This window comes from Ailuropoda melanoleuca, chromosome 12, assembly GCF_002007445.2.
Source record: "Ailuropoda melanoleuca isolate Jingjing chromosome 12, ASM200744v2, whole genome shotgun sequence".
NCBI lineage: Eukaryota > Metazoa > Chordata > Mammalia > Carnivora > Ursidae > Ailuropoda > Ailuropoda melanoleuca.
This window is the reverse complement of record NC_048229.1, coordinates 26,127,015-26,148,423: the sequence shown is the minus strand read 5'-3', so window position 1 is coordinate 26,148,423 and position 21,409 is coordinate 26,127,015. Positions and strand designations below refer to the sequence as shown.

At 47.6% G+C, this 21,409-nt stretch overlaps 1 protein-coding gene across 1 annotated transcript in view; it reads left to right on the top strand.

Annotated features, from left to right (window-relative positions):
• The first annotated feature begins 603 nt into the window (after positions 1 to 603).
• The window catches only part of NLRP5 (NLR family pyrin domain containing 5), a 66,430-nt gene continuing 45,624 nt past the window's right edge, over positions 604 to 21,409 (top strand). The window contains exons 1-8 of the mRNA XM_034639488.1: positions 604 to 933; positions 3,461 to 3,538; positions 5,006 to 5,062; positions 8,346 to 9,960; positions 10,988 to 11,158; positions 12,705 to 12,872; positions 16,100 to 16,270; positions 18,403 to 18,573. Coding sequence (XP_034495379.1) covers positions 645 to 933; positions 3,461 to 3,538; positions 5,006 to 5,062; positions 8,346 to 9,960; positions 10,988 to 11,158; positions 12,705 to 12,872; positions 16,100 to 16,270; positions 18,403 to 18,573 — 2,720 coding nt within the window. The 5' untranslated portion in view covers positions 604 to 644. The remainder of the gene's footprint in view (positions 934 to 3,460; positions 3,539 to 5,005; positions 5,063 to 8,345; positions 9,961 to 10,987; positions 11,159 to 12,704; positions 12,873 to 16,099; positions 16,271 to 18,402; positions 18,574 to 21,409) is intronic.

The following is a 21,409-nucleotide window of genomic DNA, read 5'->3' as shown; positions in this document are numbered from 1 at the left end:
CTTTATGTTTCTGCAAACATGGAACTCCACATTTGTTGCAGAGCCAACGTCCCTCAGTTTTGTCAGGATCGCACTTCGTTTACCTGCCTATGTGTGGCTCTTACGGAGAATCTGTCTTCCGGTGCATGCGTGCTTGCATGTGTGGGTTTTTTTAAGCCTTTTTCCAAATCCGAATTCTCACTGCTCACGCCCACCCGTTTATAGAACACAGACTTTCTACTAGAGAATGATAGTCTATTTCCCGAAACAAAAATAAATGTAGTGGTGTGCATATACCTTCCAATTAGTGTTTTTGTATTCTTTAAGTGTTTTTAGTCTGACTCTATGCCAGGTGCTGTTTGGGGAACTAGGGATAAGGGCAGCAAAACATCCCAGAGTTTATATTCTCATAACAAGGTAAATAGATATAATGTCAAGTAACTTTAAGTCTATGAAGAAGTGTCACCCATGAATGGGGTTCCTCTGTGTGTTTCACAAAAGGAACAGATAATGTTGTTTCTAGTGAGCTGACGAGGTTGATTGTATGAACTTGAGAATTTGATGCAAGATCCTCTTTTGAATCTTATTCTTTCACAGGTACCATTTCTCCATATTATTAAAGAATCCACTTTTCCGTCAAAACCTGAGCTCTGACTTGCACTAAGATGAAAGAAGCCAAGTTACCCTCCTTTTCCAACTATGGACTGCAATGGTGTTTCAAGCAGTTAAGCAAGGAAGAGTTTCAGACATTTAAGAAACTGCTCATGGAAAATGCTTCAGAACTGGCAATGTGCTCCTTTCCATGGGCTGAAGTGAACAATGCCGGTGTGGAACATCTCGCCACCCTCTTGCATGAGCATTACAAAGAATCTCTTGCCTGGAAAATATCGATCCACATCTTTGACAAGATGTACCTGCCCACACTCTCTGAGAAGGCAAGGGAAGAGATGAAAAGTGAGTAAGACTTGGGGCAAACCTGGGGGTGGGAGAGAAGGGAGGTGACCTCAAGCTCCCATGGGAATGGGGAAGGTATCCTTGGTCACTGACTGGGTCCACCTCCATGGTGTGAGTCTGAACTGTGAGAAGTCACTCATTAGTCTTCCTGCCTGGCTGGAAATTAGAGTAGTTTCCAGCCTGTGAAATAAGGAGAAGAAATGAGTAGACAGACCCAGACAGAATTTGGTTGAAGTTTGTAGACAGGATTTGGAGTCCTAGGTGCTAAGCTTGAGCTCTGCACCTTCCACTTGTTCTGTGTGTGACTTTGGGCAAATCCCCTTTTACCCTGACCCTTGGCTTCCACATCTTGGAACAGTAACTTAGATGCTTACCTGTGCTGTTGCAAAGACTCAGTAACATAACGTATACAAAGTGGTTAACAAAGCCTCGTTCATCTGTTGAGAGCCCCGGTGGTTGTACAGGGGGTGTCTCCCATATTTCTTGCCCCAAGCTAAAGGACTAGAGCTCAAGGAACTCTTCTAAAGACTGATCTGGTCTGACTGTTGGTGTCCATGTTACTGCAATGTACTCAGATCAAATCGTGTGATTGGCTTAGGGAATTTAAGAGAAAGGTAGTAGAAAAAAACAGCCTTCCTTTATCAGGAGGAATTCTTCTCTTCAACTGTTGACAGAAAACTTAGAGTCCCAAGGGTGAACAGTCAGATCGGCCCTACAGACTACAGGTACACCATCCCCGAGGTGACTCGGCATCCATAATTGCGAAGGACTTAACGAGAAGCTATTCTTTCTGAGCTTCAAAAAAGCTCTGTGTGTTGGGGCGCCTGGGTGGCACAGCGGTTAAGCGTCTGCCTTCGGCTCAGGGCATGATCCCGGCGTTGTGGGTTCGAGNTGTGTGGAAAACATGTTGAGAATATTCACAGGAAACGAAGACTATAAAATTAAAATGATGGCTGACCTAGATGAGGCACGGTGTGGAAACCGCCCTGCCATCCAGTCTCAAACACACCAGATGAAGTAGGTTCCCCGTGGCAGAGGCTAAAACAGAGGTTCCACCAAGGTCTACAACCTGACCACATTCACGAGCTAACGGGCGACAAAGATGAGACTCGTTATTTAACATGCCTTTAAATTCTCATGGGTCACCCGCCAAAGAGTTATAGCTTCCAGTGCAACAGGGAAGAGGGATAAATGGGTGATTTTTTAAAATGGTGTCGAAAAAGGAGAGCTTCCTGTTCCACACCAGAGGGAAATGAAGGCTAGAATCACTTTCCAGAAGAGGGAAGTTCAAGCTGAAACAAATATGAAGAAAAGCAGCTAGCCAAGCTCACCGGTTATGATAGAGCGGAACACACTGAGCAACACAGACAGCATTATGAAGCCTTTAACAAAGAAGTTGGCTAGACCATGGAGACAGGAGGGAACAAGGCAAGAGATTCATATGGGGGGGGTGGTAGACTACAAGTCCAACAGCACAGCATCTTGAAAATAAATTATTTTATATAATAATTTATATTAAAAATAATAATAGCAAAGCAGAAGCAAGTCCTTTTAAAGGGGACAGGGGTAAAAATAATCCAGTTAATCATCATTGCCGAAGTGTCGTGTGGTCCAGAAAGTCATGACTAGACATGGGGAGACGAGCTAGGAGGCCATTCTCGTACCCCATGGGAGAAAGAGTGGTGTCTTGGGTCAGGGTGGCAATGGCTGTTAAAGAAAGTAGAAATGCAGTCAGAAGATGTTTCAAAGCAGACACACTGCTTTTGTAGGACTTAATGCAGAGAGCGGATATGCCATAACGGATGATGCCCATGTTTCTGGCATGAGAAAGTGGGTGGATGGGGCTTTTGGTTTTTTAAGATTTTATTTTATTCCTTTTGAGAGAGCACAAGCAGGGGCAGCGGGAGAGGGAGAAGCAGACTCATTGCTGAGCAGGGAGCCCGATGTGGGGCCTGATCCCAGAATCCTGGGATCATGACCTGAGCTGAAGGCAGACGCTTAACTGACTGAGCCACCCAGGCGCCCCAGTGGATGGGGTTCTATTACCTCATCCCAAGAAACACTGAAAGAGATGTTTTGCAGCAAGTAGACTGGAGAAAAAGTGCTCAGTGTTAGAACTCGTAAGTTGGACACCTCTATTTGGACAATTCACAGGCCTCTAGTGAGTAGTTAACTAGCTAAGTTCAAGAGAGGGGCTGAGGATGACTCTTGAAGATGAACTCTTGATAACCATAATACACTGCCTCATCGTGTGAATTACCCAAGGCCAGACGGCAAAAATGGGACTGGACTTTACAAGTTCAAACTCTGAGCGCTCTTTATGACAAGTCTCTGTTGCTTCACTGTGCTGGTGGCCCTGGAGGATCTGACTGCATTGTCTGCATTGCAGCTAGTCCTGGAACAAACTGAGATCCTGAGGCTTGTCTTGGTTCCCCGCAGTAATTTGGGCAGGAGATGCTCTCACCCCTCGTCTGGGGAATTGCTATGACTTTACTGAGACTACTGTGTCCTGTCCTCTCTGTTGCAGAATATTCACTGACTGAAATACCAGAAAATTCTACACGAATGAAGAACGACCAAGAACCAATCATGAAAGAAGTGCCAGGTCAGTGTAGACGTGGTGGGAAAATGGATGTGTCTAAAGCCACGTGGTGATTAGTTAGTGGCCCATCCAGGACTCAAACCATGACTTCTGATAGTCCAGTGTTCTTTCCAGTCTGGCATCCTGTTGTTAGCTGATTGTCCTGGGTTCTGAGGATCTAGTAATCGTGGTCTTTCTTAATCTAAGTCCAAGAGAACTCTGTGATCTTAAAGTTTTCTTACAACTCTCTGGGTTCCCATCTTCAGTCTGGGCAACTTCATGACTTTGCCAGGACAAGCTCCACCTAGGGATCTGTTTTGGAGGCTTTGCTGGTGAGATCCAGATAGCATGAAACCACATTCAATACAACTCCCCACATATTTGAGTGCTGGTGACATGCCAGCCCCTGCTCTGTGTACTTATGCTATATCCGTGGACAACGTACGTACAAATCCCCTGCATTTATGAAGCTCATAGTTCAGCAGAGGAAAAGGGAGACCAACAAAAGGGATCAAAGCAGTGAAGCCAAAACAAAGAGGGAAAGATGCAGGCTTGCTCAGACAACATGCATTCCCCCTGTTACCCACACTACAGCCTAGTCACTTTTTAGTCTGACTCTTTTCTTTCTCTACCTTCCGTCCAATGAATCAAAATCCTAGGAGATCTACATCTGAAATATAACCCATTTCTATGTGTTCCTACCCATACCCTGTATGAGAATCATTTCCTTTGCATCTCTTATCTGGTTCCACTCTGGTTATATGCAATCCATTTTCCATACAATAACAACCAAGGTGATCTTTCCAAAATTTACATCTAATAATTGACTCCTCTGCTTTAAAAATGCTCAAGTGGTTTTCCATTACATTTGTCATAATTGATTGTATCATTTCTTAAATATAATTTACAAGACTAACACCACCATTAGGGCTATTCCTCAAATACTGTAAGGTCATTCCCACAACACCTAAGTCAAATATGTACTTAGCCACATTAGGAAACTATTTTTTAATAAGTAGACGTAATGATTATTCTCGATCAGTGGTAGCTATTACATGCCAGAGGCTGTCCTATTCCTCTACCAAAACACCCGATTTAACCTTCAGAGCAAACCCACAACATAGGAACTACTATCCCAGCTTTACAGACAAACATACAGAAGCCCGTAAGCCCAGCAAGTTGACTAAGACCTCATAAGTGACAGAATTCCCATTTAAATCCTACATCTGACTCCAGACCCCCTTGGTTCTTATCCACCAGCTTTTATCCCTCATTTTAATGTCTTGTCTCAAGGTCCCCAATGAATTAAAAAGCAGGAATGAGACCAGAACCTCCTATCTTCTGATTTTGAATCAAGTGCTCATTTTACATACCGTGAGTCTCTCTAGCTGAGCCAGCGGCTGCCATGTTTCAAACTGGTCCTGGGATGTGGGTCTGTGCCCTCTCTGATTCGGATACTCACGTAATTCATCCTTCCTCTCTTTTTTGCAGGAATTCCACAAGCTCTAGAACAAGGTGGTGCCACAGCAGCAGAGACAAAAGAACAAGGTAAAGAAAACGGATTCACCTTTTTTTTTTTTCCCCAATCCTGGAAGGAAGCTGGGTGAAAACCAGTCTATGGAGTTTGGGTGGCAGAGGAGTCCATGGTCCCTTTGCTCATCAGTCTCTTTCCCAAGAGCTCTAGAATCATCGCCAAGGACAGAGTCACATATGCTCGCTGTGATCATAGACAGTCACTGGGTATGAAGATAAATTCCAAAAACCTGAGATTCCGGTGAATTTGGGCATCAAGCACAAGTTCGTTTGACAGGTGCTAAATATAGAGACAAGCATAGGCACGTGGTTTGTTCAAAGATACTTGGCTAGTGGTGATCTTTTTTTTCCTCAATTCCTTCTGTCAACCTTTGTTTGGTGGATACCACCATCTGAAGAACAGTGACAGCAAGATGGTGGTAAAATATCTACATATGACCATGTAGACTTCCACGTTGACCAAACCAAACAAAATACAAAATGAAGATGAGGTCCCGGCTGCCATGATTCTACGAAACAGCAGTTGGCCAGTCAAGGAGGTGACAGCAGGCTTTCCTGACGAATGTCACTTGAGCCTTTTTTATTGAGCTGTAATTCATGTACAATGCAGTGTGGGGTTTCTTCATACGTTCACCGAGTTGGGCAGCTATCACCATTCTCTTATTCCAGGGCATTTTCCTCTTCCCCAAAGAAACCCCAAACCCATGGTCACTCTACATCTCTTCTTCCCCAAGCCCTATGCAACCATCATACACTTTCTGCCACTATGAATTGGCCTGTTCTGGATTTTCATATAGGTGGCATCCTACAAGTGTGGTCTTTCATGACTGGCTCCTTTCACTTAGCGTAATGTTTTCTGTGTTCGTCCACGTTGTAGCACGTACCAGCACTTGGCTCATCTCTACTATCCTGTTCTGCAGATAGACCACATTTTCTTTATCCATTCATCAGACGATGGGCATTTGGGCTCTCTCTGCTTCCTGGCTATTGCAAATAATCCCGCTATGAACATTGACGTACAAGGAAGTGCTGATGGATGGAAGTGCTTTGACTTCTGAGATATTTAATACAAGTTGCTGTTTCAGGTTTCAGAAAAAAGTTTCAGGAGTGGCTCCCACCTTTCTAGTTGGACAGTGTGATCGATGGTGATGCCAGGAGTCACTGACTTATTTGACTTTCAAGCTGGGCTTTTGTTCCACCTCTACGACCTAACCTATATTAGTCTTGGGTGCATTATGTAACCTTTCACTGGACAAACGCTTGAAGACCCAGTAGTTGCCAGAATTTTCCATTTTCAGCTGGGATGAGTGGTAATAAATACCAATATCGATGGCCTCTCTAGAATAATTGCCACAGGCCAGGTGCTGGTCTCCAGGTCTTATGATTATGCCGTGGCACCTACACTGGTCTCATAAGGGAGGTATTAATATCCCCATTTCATAGATGAACAAACCACCATAGAAGGGGAGACGGGGCTAAAATTAGGTTTACGGAGAAAGCAATGAGCCAAACATCAGTTCCAAAGGAAGTTCACAAATAGAAACTTTTTTTCTAATTATCACTCATAGGAAACTTATGAGAAGGAGTTTCTGGTTGGAGGTAAAACATGAGTTTTTGATGCATTGAATTCGAGGTCCCTGTGGGTGGTGAGTTTGACACATGAGCCTGGGATCTTGGGGAAGAAGTCGGTGCCACAGAGGGAGATTTGGAACTCTAGGTCACAGATGTGATTTGAGTCATGGGAGGAGATGTGGCCGAGGAAGACCTGAATTCAACTGCAGACTTACCGTCCTGGGGCTGCCTAACCTTTCTGAAAACCTACACCCCAGGAGCATAGTCTGTCCTTTGAGGGTAATGCATCGGTCTGAGCTCAGCAAATAGAGGTTGTTCAGATCTCAAGGTCTGCTTCCTGTGGTCCTTAAAATACAGGTCTCTTAATACCTGTCCCTGATACACAATAATGGAGTTTAAGATTTAGAACTTCTCGGGGCGCCTGGGTGGCACAGCGGTTAAGTGTCTGCCTTCGGCTCAGGGCGTGATCCCGGCGTTGTGGGATCGAGCCTCACATCAGGCTCTTCTGCTATGAGCCTGCTTCTTCCTCTCCCACTCCCCCTGCTTGTGTTCCCTCTCTCGCTGGCTGTCTCTATCTCTGTCGAATAAATAAATAAAATCTTTAAAAAAAAAAAAAGATTTAGAACTTCTCTGTAGAGACTTTATGTAGAGACCATTACTATGGCCTTATATACCTATACAGAGAGAGTCTTGCTCCTTTCTTTAAAGATAATACTATTACCTGCAAATGAAAAGACCCAGGATTGGAGGGGTTTTTCATGGTACTGACTACCTATCAGACGTCAGAGACTATCGAAGAGGCTGGAGGTATGGAGATAAAGTTGTTTCATGCAACTTAAATCACAGTCTAGGGGCTAGACAATAACGGGATGCATAAAAAACTGCTGTTTCAGAAAAGTGCTGGGATAAAAATAAAACCAGATCATGGGAAAGAATTATGGTTTGTAATGACAATGGTGACCATTAATCATTTCTGCCAGGCCCTGTGCAAATAAATTTTGAAGGCACATTCTCTCTTTCACATCCTCTTAAAGTGTTGTGATAAATATTTATCTCATCGCCGAGGTGGGGAAACGGAGGCTCAGAAACTGACACCATACAGTAGAACATGGAATTTCAAGCAGGATCTGTCTGACTTCAAGGGCCGTGCTTGCCTCTTCAGGCAGAGTACGATCCCCATGTGTGGAGGTCTTTCTCCGCGGTAGCCCAGAGCTGCTGGAGATGCACGCCTGTCTCGCAAGCCTAGAACTCAGGGCCACGGCGCACACATCCTCAGCTCCCCCAAGCCTCTCTGTCTTTCAGAGACCACATTGGAGTGTTTGGCGTAGACTATTCATTTAACAAATACTGGAGTGTCCGCAGGGTCGAGGCATTATCATAAATAATAAAGACAACGGTAAATAACAAAGTCCCCGCGTACAGTCTACTAAGGGGAGAAAGACAGTAAGCCAACAAAAACGTAATGTGGCAGGTAGTAAGCGCTGAAAAGAAAGATCGGGCCAAAGGGACAAACAGAGCTAGCTAGCAGGCTGTTCATAAGCTTTGAGGAAGTGATCTCTGAATGAGGGGGGGAGCCAGTTATCAGCACACCGCTAGGAAGGAACAAAAGACTGATTCAGGGTCCATTGATTCTAGGTCCAGGGTTTTGGGGTTTGTTCTGTTTTGCCTTTTCCTAAACTCCAGACTTTCTTCAAATGTTATTTCCTGTTTTTCTTCTCTCTTCAAGCCCTGTCCAGCTTGGGCCATGGAGGTAACATGGGGGACTACAAGGGCTATGTGATGACAAAATTTGCTACAAAGTTGGATGAATACCCTGGTTTTCAGAAACTTGCCTCTCACTGTCCAGAAATGCAAACGTTGCTTGCTGCTTTTGATCCAGACCAGAGGGGCTTCCAGCCTCACACTGTGGTTTTGCACGGAAAATCAGGAATCGGGAAATCCACTTTGGCTAGAAGGGTCCTGCTCTACTGGGCACGGGGTGAACTCTACCGGGGCATGTTCTCCTACGTCTTCTTCCTCCGTGCCAGAGACATGCAATGCATGAGGGAGGCCAGCTTTGCAGAGTTAATTTCCAGAGAGTGGCCAGACTCCCAGGTTCCAATGATGGAGATCATGTCCCAACCAGAAAGGCTCTTGCTTCTCATTGATGGTTTCGATGACCTGGACTTCGCCTTCCCAGACGATGACACTAATCTCTGTGAACACTGGGCGGACAAACAACCCACGTCTGTTGTGATGTGTAGCCTGCTGAAGAAAGTCCTGCTCCCTGAGTCCTACCTGATGATCACCGTCAGAGACGCGGGCATAGAGAAGCTCAAATCTGTGCTCACGTCGCCCCGTTACTTGTTCGTTGGGGGCATCTCCGTGGAGAAGAGGATCCAGCTGCTCCTTCATCACATGAAGAACGAGCATCAGAGGACGCAAATCTTGCATTCGGTGGTGGACAACCACCCCCTGTTTGACGAGTGCCAAGTCCCTGTCGTGGGGTCGATCATCTGCGAGGCTCTGAATCTGCAGGAGGCATCGGGAAAGAGCCTCCCCCCTACCTGCCAGACCCTCACGGGCTTGTATGCCACTTTTGTGTTCCATCAGCTCACTCCACGAGATGCATCCCAGCGCTGTCTCAACCAGGAAGAGAGAGCCGTCCTGAAGAGCCTGTGCCTCATGGCTGTGCAGGGAGTGTGGAACAGAAGATTTGTATTTTATGGAGATGACCTCAGTGTTCACAGACTCCAGGAGTCTGAGCTCTCCGCTCTGTTTCACATGAACATTCTCCTCCAAGATGGTGGCCACGGAAGGTGCTGCACCTTCCCACACGTCAGCCTCCAGGAGTTCTGTGCTGCTCTGTACTACGTTCTAGAAGGACTGGAAATGGAGGGGAATCCCTACCCCGTGTTGATGGAGAGCCTGAGGACTTTGGTGGAGCTCAAAGAGATCAACTCCAATGCCCACCTGCTCCAGATGAAGCGTTTCTTGTTTGGCCTCATGAGCAAAGAGGTGACGGGGGCTTTGGAAGTCCTGCTGGGACGTCGTGTCCGCCTGGCCGTGAAGCAGAGGCTTCTGAGCTGGATCTCTCTGCTGGGGCAACAGGCCAGCGCCCCCGCCCCACCAGACTTGCTGGACGCCTTCCACTGTCTTTTTGAGACTCAAGATGATGAGTTTGTTTGCTCGGCATTGAACGGCTTCCGCGAAGTGTGGCTTCCGATAAACCGCCGGATGGACTTGATGGTGTCCTCTTTCTGTCTGCAGCGCTGTCGGTATTTGCAGAAAATTCGGGTGGATGTCCATGAGAGCTTCTCGAAGGATGAGTTCACTGACGCACAGACCCTCATTCCCCAAGGGTGAGTCTTTCATTTTATTCTTTTTTTTTTATTTTGCCATTTTAGTCTTTTTTTCTTCCTATCTTTATTTTTTTATGTTCAATTGGCCGACATATAATACATCGTTAGTTTCGGATGTGGTGTTCAACGATTCATTAGTTGCGTATAACACCCAGTGCCCATAACCATATGTGCCCTCTTTTTTTTTTTTTAAAGATTTTATTTTTTAGAGAGAGAGCACAGCAAGGGAAGGGGGAAAGGGAGGAGAAGCAGATTCCCCACCGAGCAGGGAGCCCGATGCAGGACTCGATCCCAGGACCCTGGGATCATGACCTGACCCGAAGACAGATGCTTAACTGACTGAGCCACCCAGGTGCCCCTTCCTTCCCATCTTTATGGAGATATAATTGATAAACAAAAATTGTACATATTTCAGATGGACAACTTGGTAAAACAATCACCATGATTAAGCTAATTAGCATATCCATCACCTCACATAGTTACCATTCTCTCCTGTGTGTGTGTGTGTGTGTGTGTGTGTGTGTGTGTGTGTGTATGTGTGTATGCATGCGTGCCACATTGTCTTTACTCATCCCTCAGCCATCAGTGGACATTCAGGTTGTTTCCGTATCTTGGCTGTAGGGAATGATAGTGCACAGACGTCTTCAGGGTCCTGATTTCAGTGATTACTGGATCATACAGTAGCTCTACGTTTACTTTTTTGAGCAACTTCCACACTGTTTTCTGCAGCAGCTGCACCATTTTACACTCAAGGGGGAGTTAGGTCTAAGGGCAACCCCACTGAAGATGTGGTAACCCCACATCACCTCGGTAGGTACCCCCCGGGCTGTTACGACGTTCGGGAGGCAGGGCGGGTGAGTGTGCGTTCAAAGCACAAAGCAGCATCACTGAATCGGCCTCGGGACCTCCGAGGCCATCCCCGTGTCACCATAACAGACTGGTTTCTCTCCCCCGACACTGTCATGACAGTTGCTCGTGTTGAACCCCATCCCGTGGAAGCCAGTGTTGATCTCCTTCTCCAATGTAGGATGCCCACGAGGACCCTTGCCCATGAGTGCTGGGACAGTCTCTGCTTTGTGCTCGGCACCCACCCAAGCCTGCGCCAGCTCGACCTGAGTGGCAGCGTCCTGAACGAACGGGCCATGAAGACCCTCTGCATCAGCCTGAGGCAGCCAACATGTAAAGTAGAGAGTCTGATGTAAGGCTATCTGGCCCCCCGTACACGCCCCTTTGTGTGCCTATGTCACTGCTCTCTTCTCCTGCCCACCGGAAGAGACCCATCTAAGAATGTGGGTGGAGGGGAGAACTGCTGTGGAAGATAAAGGAACCAAGTTCCCAAAAGCTCACAATAGGGAGAAGCTAAAGACACTGTGAAGGGATTATCGAGGCAGGTTCATTCACTCTGGGTATTGAAGGATGAATAGGAGTTGGTTAGAGACAAAGTTGCAGGGAGCTCATTGCAGGCAAATGGGTGGAGCGTGAGGCCATTGCAAGATCAAAGTACTTGACTTACGGGAGGCTTTCAATCAGTTCTTAATGCTTTTAGGGTCATTAACAAGGTAACAAATATTTGAACACCCAGTAAGGTCCTGGGCCTGTGGTAGGCCCCAGGGTACTCACCAAGCACCTGGAGTAGGAGGGGAAGCGCTAGTTCTGCCGCAGACAAAGGTTCTGTTCTGGACTCTTCCCTCCAAGACCGCTAGTAGCATATGCGACACCCAAGACTAGAGCAAGTCGCCTTCTCCATGCAAACATCTTCCCCTTCTTGCCTCTTCGATCTCTTCCCTCATTCGTTTCCGTAAGCTGGACTGTGCCAGGGAGCCTGGCAAGGCCAGAGTCTTGACAGTGCCCTGTTCACCTCCATCCTGCACCAAACCCCTCCACCGGCTTTACCCTGGTGCTTCCCCCAGGAACTCCTGCTCTCAGCCCTTGCCATGCGGCGATGAGCCTGTCTGTGTCATCATCGTATTTGGAATACAGCAGTAACGCGTCATAATGGTAACGAGATTCGGTGTTACGAGGGTTTTAAGTAAATCCTCTGATGCCTCTTCAACTTCCTATTTCCCTAATTACTCACAAACTTCCCATGCAGTGACATGTATATATTGGCAAACGACTGTTTTTAATCCAAATGGTGTCACGATACATACATTCTTCTGACATTTGACCTTTTTCTTCAGCCTGAACTTGACCATATCTGTTTATAGTTCTGTTCTTTTTAAGATTTTAAGTAATCTCTATTACAGTGAGGGGCTCGAACTCATGACCCCGAGATCAAGAGTCACATGGTCTTCCGACAGAGCTAGCCAGGCGCCCCTGTGCTCTGTTCTTAATGGATGACTGTATGTCATTCTTCAGCATAACTCTCTCGTTCAGCCCTTTGTTGAGTGTCTCTCTCCCCATGAGATCGAACTCCGTGGGAACGTGGAGAATCCGCATGGCTTAACACTGTTTCCAGGGCCTGATGCATCCCAGATGCTCGGGATTGTTGCTTTCAGATTAAATAAACGTGGGGCCCCCAGCTGGCTCAGTGGGTGGAGTGTGCAACTCTTGATCTCGGGATTATGGGTTCGATGCCCACATTGGGTGTAGAGTCACTGACAAGATGTTAAAAATCTTTGAGATTACATAGTTGCAAACAGTGACAGGTAAGAGAGCTGGAATGGGAGAAGAGGGGAACTGGGAAAATCGGGATAGAGCTGTCACCTGTGTCGCGCGCGTATTTTCTGCTTTCTCTCTGGTAGATTTAAAGGGGCGCAGGTTACCCGGGGCCTTCGTCATCTCTGGATCACTCTCATTACCAACCGTAATATTAAATACCTGAACTTGGAGAGCACTCACCTGAAGGCTGCGGATCTGACGATGGCCTGCGAAGCGTTAAGACACCCCAACTGCTTACTAGAGTCTCTGAGGTACGTCCTGGATGTGGCTTCTGCATTTCTGGTTTTGCCACTGTCGTCTTTCCTTTTTAAATCCTTGTTCACAGCAAGCTGCAAACCTATCAGAGAGAAGAGGGCAATCTGGAGGGGATGGTGGTGGTTGTGCAACTGTGTGTAGGCACTCCACGCCTCCCCTCTGCACGTACAAGTGGTCAAGGTGATAAGCTTTATTACACATCTTTTACTACGACGAAACTGTAACTTTCCATGTTCATAAAGATAATAAAAAAATTAGGTGACAGGAACCCTTCGGGCAATTCTCTTGGTGTTGCATCTTACGTGACCACAGTACGTCAGACCCAGGATGTTGACACGAATGCGTGGATGTCCTGTGTCCGTCTGTCATGAGTAAGATTCATAAAACCACGCCATACCCACAATCGAGTGCCAAAGCCCTGTTCCCTTTTCCAGCCACACCATCCCTAATCCCTGGAAATAACGGATGTTTTCCATCTCCATGATTTTATCATTTGGACAATGCTTAACAAGTGAAATCATACAGTATGTCCCTGTCCTAAGATTGGCTTTTTTCCTTTTTTTTTCTTTAATTTGTTTTGGTGGGGTGTTTTTGTTTTTGAGAGAGAGAGAGAGAGCGCGCGCGCAAAAGTGGGGGGAGGGGTGGGGGAGGGAGAGAATCTTAAGCAAACTCCACGCTTAGTGTGGAGCTGGATTTGGGGCTCGAGCTCACAACCCTGAGATCGGGACCTGAGCCAAAATCAGGAGTCCAATGTTTAACTGGCTGAGCCACCCAGGCGACCCCAAGATTGGTTTTTTTTCAATCAGTAAATGCCCCTCAGATCCATGACCCATGCTATTCTGTTTGCAATCGCACGCTCATTTCTCATGCTGAGTACCACTCAGTAGGCCGGATGCAGCCCGGTGAGTGTAGACCTTGACCTGTCCAGGGACGTTTCGGTCATTTGCAGTTTGGGGCTGTTACCGTGGTTTTGCAGACCCTGGGCATGTGTCTTGTCGATTAGACTAACTTGGTCTAAAGAGACTGCTACCGGATGCTTACGGTACGCTTGAGACAGAGAAGCTCTGTTTTGAGCTTTAATTGACACAGAGCAACTGCGGACCAGCATTTCACTTTGCACCACACACATTTTTGCTCTGTAAACTGCGAGCTGCCATCCCAAGCCAGGGTCATCCAGATGACGTTCTGGAGAGGAAGACAAACAATAAGCAAGTGCAAAGAGTCCTGAGAAAGAAGGAAATCCTGCCATTTGCCACCACATCTCTGGACCTTGAGGACACTATGCAAACTGAGATAAGTCAGAGAAAGACAAACACCACATGATCTCACATATGGAATCTTAAAAAATGCTGAACTCATAAAAACAGAGTGAAGCGGTGTTTATCAGGGACTGGGGGGTGGGGGAAAGTAGAACTATGTTGTTGAAAGGTACAGACTTGCAACTAGTAGGTAAATAGGTCCTGGAGACCTAGCATACGGTATAATAATTATAGACAAGAAACAGAAAACTTGCTAAGAGACTAGATCTTAATTATTTCCACCACAAAAAAGAACTAATGATGTGATCTGATAGAGATGCTCATTAATGCTACAAGGGCAATCATACTGCCTTATATAAATGTTTCAGATCAACACGCTTATACCTTAAACTTATGCAATATTTTTTTATTTTAATGTTTTTTTATTATGTTAGTCACCGTACAGTACATCCCTGGTTTCTGATGTAAAGTTCCATGATTCATACTTGCGTATAACACCCAGTGCACCATGCAATACGTGCCCTCCTTACTACCCATCACCAGCCTATCCCATTCCCCCACCCCCCCTTCCCTCTGAAGCCCTCAGTTTGTTTCTCAGAGGCCATAGTCTCTCATGGTTCATTCCCCCTTCTTTTTTTTTTTCTAGAAGAGTTAGAGTTTATTATTGAAGAGCTCCCCTTCAAGGGGTGAGCCCATGGTTAGCAAGAGCTCCCCTTCAAGGGGTGAGCCCATGGTTAGCAGATACTGTGCTCCTTGCACACCCCATCTGTCCCCCCACCCCAGGATCTAGCCTGCCTGCAGCTCCATTGTATCTCCTGGAGCCTGGCACAGTTTTTCAGTAAACATGTTTCCGATGAGTGAAGATAGAGCCTAGGCTCTAGCTAGACTGGGCCATTGTTTTTTCTAGACACGCTCTGCATTTTTCTGCTTCCATGCTGTCATTGATACCTGGAGTGCCTCTCCCAGTCATGGCCCTGTGGACTTGGGGTTGGAGTTATTGGTGCCTTGTCTTACGCCTCTTAGAAGTCAGTAGGCTCCTTGTAGGCATCAGCTCTGCTTTCTTCATTTTTGAAGAAACACTGCATCTGGCACATTATACATTAATGGTTATTGAACATTTGCAGTGATCTCAGTAAATGTGAGTTACTTCTATTTGCTTCTTTAATGCCCATACACCTTTATGAAACAGGTATGATTAGCCGCATTTAACAGATGAGAAAACTGTAGCTTTAAGAAGTTGAATATCATTGTCACTAGAAAGTATGTTCATTCCCCCTTCTGATTACCCCCCCTTTCTTTATCCCTTTCTTCCCCTACCGATCTTCCTAGTTCTTATGTTCCATAGATGAGAGAAACCATATGATAATTGTCTTTCTCTGCTTGACTTATTTCACTTAGCATTATCTCCTCCAGTGCCGTCCATGTTGCAGCAAATGTTGAGAATTCGTTCTTTCTGATAGCTGAGTAATATTCCATTGTATATATGGACCACAGCTTCTTANGTTGTATATACAGACCACGTCTTCTTAATCCAGTCATCTGTTGAAGGGCATCTCGGCTCCTCCCACGATTTAGCTATACAATATTACATGTCAGATATACTCCGATTTTTTTTAAAGAGCAACTATGTGGTGATGTCGCTATGCATGAAATAGTGCTGCAGAGGGGGATTCAGGTGGGGTGGGGCGGGGCGGGACAGGCACAGTTCAGTAAGGTTGTGAGCCTGGCTAACTCAGTAGAGGTGACATTCAGGAGACCCGAATGAAAAATTGAACCACATAAAGATGTGGGGTTGGGGATGAGGGGGGTGGTGCAAACACAAGGAAGAGCAAATGCTCAGACCCTGAGCCTACAGCCAATGGCTTCCAGAAGTCAGCAAAACGGCCAGAGTCGCTGGTGCACAGGGAGAGGGGTTGTTTTGGGGAGAGAAATGAGAACGTGTTTCACGTTGTTTATCTCTGCAGGTTGGATCACTGCGGGCTAACCCCTGCCTGTTGCCTGGTGATCTCCCAGATCCTTGTTACATCCATCAGCCTAAAATTTCTCAGCCTGGTGGGAAATGAGGTGGCAAACCAGGGCATAAAGTCTCTCTGTGACACCTTGACAGCCTCACAGGGCACCCTGCAGAAGCTGGTGTGAGTTGCACTTTTTTCTGCCAGGGCTCCTTTCTCTTAGACGATACGGCCCAAATGGTGGGGAAACGAGGGAGGGGAATTAGTGGGTGCCTAAGCCAAGGGTTAGAATGGGAGTTCTGACCCCATGGGAATACCCCAATATGGAGGTACTAAAAAGAAAAAAAAAGACCCAGTAAAAACATCTGTGTCTTTTCTACCAAACTGAACAATATAAAAATCTAGGAGAGAAGCCAAACGCGTAGAATCAGAGAGAAGAACGTTGGCTGCCAGGGGCTGCGGCTGGGGCGAGAAATGGGGAGAGGTTGGTTAAAGGGTACAGACATACGGTTAAAAGACAAGTTCTGGGGATCTCTAACCATTCTGCTTAGAGTTAGCAGTGCTGTGTTATATACTGGAAAGTTCACCAATGCCAAAATCCAGGAGCCTTAGCTTATGGCCGGAGCTGCTGTCTATGGCGCCCTTGAACGCCAGGCTCTGTGCTGAGTGTTCTTTTTTTTTTTTTTTAAGATTTTATTTATTTATTTGACAGAGATAGAGACAGCCAGGGAGAGAGGGAACACAGGCAGGGGGGGTGNCCTGATGTGGGGCTCGATCCCGTAACACTGGGATCACACCCTGAGCCGAAGGCAGACGCTTAACCGCTGTGCCACCCAGGCGCCCCTGTGCTGAGTGTTCTAGTCCCATTAGTGCCATCTTCACAACCTGCCAGGTAGGAATTATTTTCACCCCATTCGCAGATAAGGAAAACAGAATCCAGGAGAAGGGAAATCTCTTGTCTAGAGTCGCATAGGGAATAAAAGGCAAAGCTAAAACATGAGCTCCAGTTTGATACCTAAGGCTTGGAAATCTCCCCCTTGATGACCTACAATCTGGGCAAAGTTGTTTCCTCCACCACTCCCAAAGCATGCCGTGTCAATAACATCCCTCTTTCATGGGGAGTTTGAGTCTAAAGTCACAGCAAAAAGTGAAAACAAAATGGCACAAATTACCCTTTAAAGTTCTGAGGGGGGAGCAATCACATTAGAAGCCAGCATACCTTCGTTCTCTCAGTCTGTATGGGAGGGAAAAAACTTTCCCTCTAACCTCTTAGGTTCAATGTCTGAGGCCTGCAAATTAAACTGATGATTTTTTATAGCTGAAAGGGCACACATATTTTATTGGTACTACTTTTTTTTTTAATGTGCAGGGAGGCTTCCCAGAAAAGATGTGAGAAACCCAAAGAAGTGGTTAGACTCAAGCTTATATATCATTTTAACAAAGTTAAGCTAAATTGTGGAGAAGTGATTAGATAAAAGGCGTTTGGAGCTTCTAGGGGCTGATAAATTGTGGGTAGGTGACTAGGAAGTATATGAGGGGACCTAATGGTAGATAAAGGTTATATGGCGACTCATCTCCGTGCCTTGTCTCTGGTGACAAGGGTCATTCTCTTGCTGGTACCAAAGAGAAAGGACACATGTACAAGGGAAATGCATGCCCTGTTTTTACGCAGATGGGGGAGAGCACAGAGCCCTTCCTGTGTCTGCTTTTTTTCAGTTACTTTCAGCTTAAGTTCATCCTTATGCCAAAATGGCATATTTCAGGCTTACATATCTGAACCCCCTTCTAATCCAACCCAGCCAGCATTTCTTCATCAAAATAAATCGCCATCAGCAATATGGAGCAAATGCTTGGTTTTGCGCTGTTCTAAGCACTTGAGATGTGCTAATGCATTGAACTCTGCCAGAATCCCGTGACAGAAGTACTATGAAATTCTTGTTTCCAAGTGCTGTTGTGTATTAAGCTTGGAGGAACAGATGGAATAGGAAGGTCACCTTCTAAACAGGGAGGTCCCTAATCTCGGCCACACCACACACTGTAGCACATGTGAGGAGCAAGGACACCTGGATGGGAGCAAGGTGGCCTTGTCCGTGTGTCTCCCCTTGTGGGTGACAGCAGATCTAGTCACCCCCAACATTTAGAATATCGAGGTTGGGTTTGCAAGTTAAATGCAAGACACAGTGTGACATCACCGCGTGTCTGCAAGGGCTTGGTCAGTCTTGGGGTGGCATTTCTTTCCCTTCCTTGCAAGGGAGGGAGGGAGGGAACCTCCAGAGTAGACCTCACCCTTTCCTTCCTCGGCTCTCTCCTCGCAGACTGGGGAACTGCGGCCTCACAGCTGCCGGCTGCCAGGACCTGGCCTCAGCCCTCATCAGCAACCAGAGTTTGACTCACCTGTGTCTGTCGAGCAACAGCCTGGGGAGCGAAGGCGTGAATCTGTTGTGTCGAGCCATGAAGTTCCCCAACTGTGGGCTACAGAGGCTGATGTGAGTCCTGCGCGCGTCCCTGGGAGGTCTGCATTGCTTTATTACACACAGCACGTACCATTCGCCAAGCTGAAAGCAGTGCGAGCACAGTTGTCACCACGAAGGGAACAGATAAGGGCTGCATCCTTAAGATAAGGAGCCGATGTCCTCCTTCCGTGGAAAATTCCATCTCAGCCCATTTTCTTACAGTGGGAAGTCGTCGTTCATCCAGATACAGGCAGTTCTCGTTATTTCTTGCAGTTATGTTCTGTAAAGTCACCACAGACACCAAACCACTGTTCCCGGGCAGACAAGGGTTGGGTTCCTGCGAGCCTCTGGTCCCATTGTCACCAACCAAACAGGACATAACCTGGGGTTTCTGATGAAACACCCCTTGTTTAATACGTATTGTTGACTCGTTCACCTTGAGCTCAGGGCTGACCACACCATAGCTCCTGGCTGAATTAAGCTCATGGATGAAGCATTCACACAGCACAGCCTTCCTGGGCACAGGAACACCGGACAGCATATTAGCCCCTCACGTTAGCCCCTCACGTTAGCCCCTCACTTAGCCCCTCACGTTAGCACCTCACATTAGCCCCTCACGTTAGCCCCTCACTTAGCCACTCACGTTACACCCTCACGTTAGCCCCTCACGTTAGCCCCTCACTTAGCCCCTAACTTAGCCCCTCACTTACCTCTCACGTTAGCCCCTCACGTTAGACCCTCACGTTAGCCCCTCACAAAGTCCCTCACTTAGCCACTCAGCCCCTCACGTTAGCCCCTCACATTAACCCTCACGTAGCCCCTCACGTAGCCGCTCACGTTAGACCCTCAAGTTAGAACTTCATTTAGCCCCTCACGTTAGCCCCACGTTAGCCCCTCGCTTAGCCCCTCACGTTAGCCACTCACTAAGCCCCTCACGTTGACCCCTCACGTAGCCCCTCACGTAGCCCCTCACGTTAGCCCCTCACGTTAGCCCCTCCCGTAGCCCCTCACGTAGCCCCTCATGTTAGCCCCTCAAGTTAGCCCCTCACTTAGCCCACTCACGTTAGCACCTCACGTTAGCCCCTCACGTAAGCCCCTCACTTAGCCCCGCACGTTAGCCCCTCACGTTACCCCTTACGTTAGCCCCCCACTTAGTCCGGCACGTTAGTCCCTCACTTAGCCCCTCACTTAGCCCCACACGTTATACCCTATTAGCCCCTCACGTTAGCCCCTCACGTTAGCCCCTCACTTAGCCCCTCACGTTAGCCCTTCACGTTAGCCCCTCACGTTAGCCCCTCACTTAGCCCCACGTTAGACCCTCACATTAGCCCCTCACTTAGCCTCTCACGTTAGCCCCTCTCTTAGCCCCTCACTTAGCCCCTCACTTAGCCACTCACGTTAGACCCTCATGTTAGACCCTCACTTAGACCCTAATGTTAGACCCTCACGTTAGCCCCTCATGTAAGCCCCTCAGTTTAGCCCCTCACTTAGCCCCTCACGTTAGCCCCTCACGTTAGCCCCTCACTTAGCTCCTCACGCTAGCCCCTCACGTTAGCCCCTCACGTTGGCCACTCACATTAGCCCCTCACTTACCCCTCACGTAGCCCCTCACGTTAGCCCCTCACGTTAGCCCCCCATGTAGCCCCTCAAGTAGCCCCTCACATTAGTCCCTCACTCAGCCCCTCACTTAGCCCCTCACGTTAGACCCTCACATTAGACCCTCACGTTAGACCCTCACTTAGCCCCTCACGTTAGCACCTCACTTAGCCCCTCACGTTAGCCCCTCACGATAGACCCTCACGTAGCCCCTCACGTGGCGCCTCACGTTAGCCCCTCACATTAGCCCCTCACGTTATCCCCTCACGTAGCCCCTCACGTAGCCCCTCACTTATCCCCTCACCTTATCCCCTCACGTAGCCCCTCACTTAGCCCCTCACTTAGCCTTTCACGTTAGCCCCTCACGTTAGCACCTCACGTTAGCCCCTCACTTAGCCCCTCACTAAGTCCCTCACAGTAGCCCCTCACTTATCCCCTCATCTTATCCCCTCACGTTAGACCCTCACTTAGCCCCTCACTTAGCCCCTCACGTTAGCCCCTCACTTAGCACCTCACTTAGCCCCTCACGTTATCCCCTCACGTTAGCCCCTCACTTAGCCCCTCATGTTAGCCCCTCACTTAGCCCCTCACATGAGGCCCTCACTTAGCCACTCACGTAGCCCCTCACGAAGCCCCTCACGTTATCCCCTCACATTAGCCCCTCACGTTAGCCCCTCACGTTAGCCCCCCAGTTAGCCCCTCACGATAGCCCCTCACGTTAGCCCCCCACTTAGCCCCTCACGTTAGCCCCTCAAGTAGCCCCTCACATTAGCCCCTCAAGTGAGCCCATCACGTTAGCCCCTCACTTAGCCCCTCACTTAGCCCCTCATTTAGCCCCTCACGGGAGACCCTCACGTTAGACCCTCAGGTTAGACCCTCACATAGCCCGATACGTTAGCCCCTCGGTTAGCCCCTCACGTTAGGCCCTCACATTAGCCCCTCCCTTAGCCCCTCACGTTAGCCCCTCACGTTAGACCCTCACGTTAGCCCCTCACGTTAGACCCTCACTTAGCCCCTCACGTTAGCACCTCACTTAGCCCCTCACGTTAGCCCCTCACGATAGACCCTCACGTAGCCCCTCACGTGGCGCCTCACGTTAGCCCCTCACATTAGCCCCTCACGTTATCCCCTCACGTAGCCCCTCACGTAGCCCCTCACTTATCCCCTCACCTTATCCCCTCACGTAGCCCCTCACGTTATTTTTTTTTTTTTTTTTTTTTTTTTTTTTTTTTTTTTTTTTTTTTTTTTTTTTTTTTTTTTTTTTTTTTTTTTT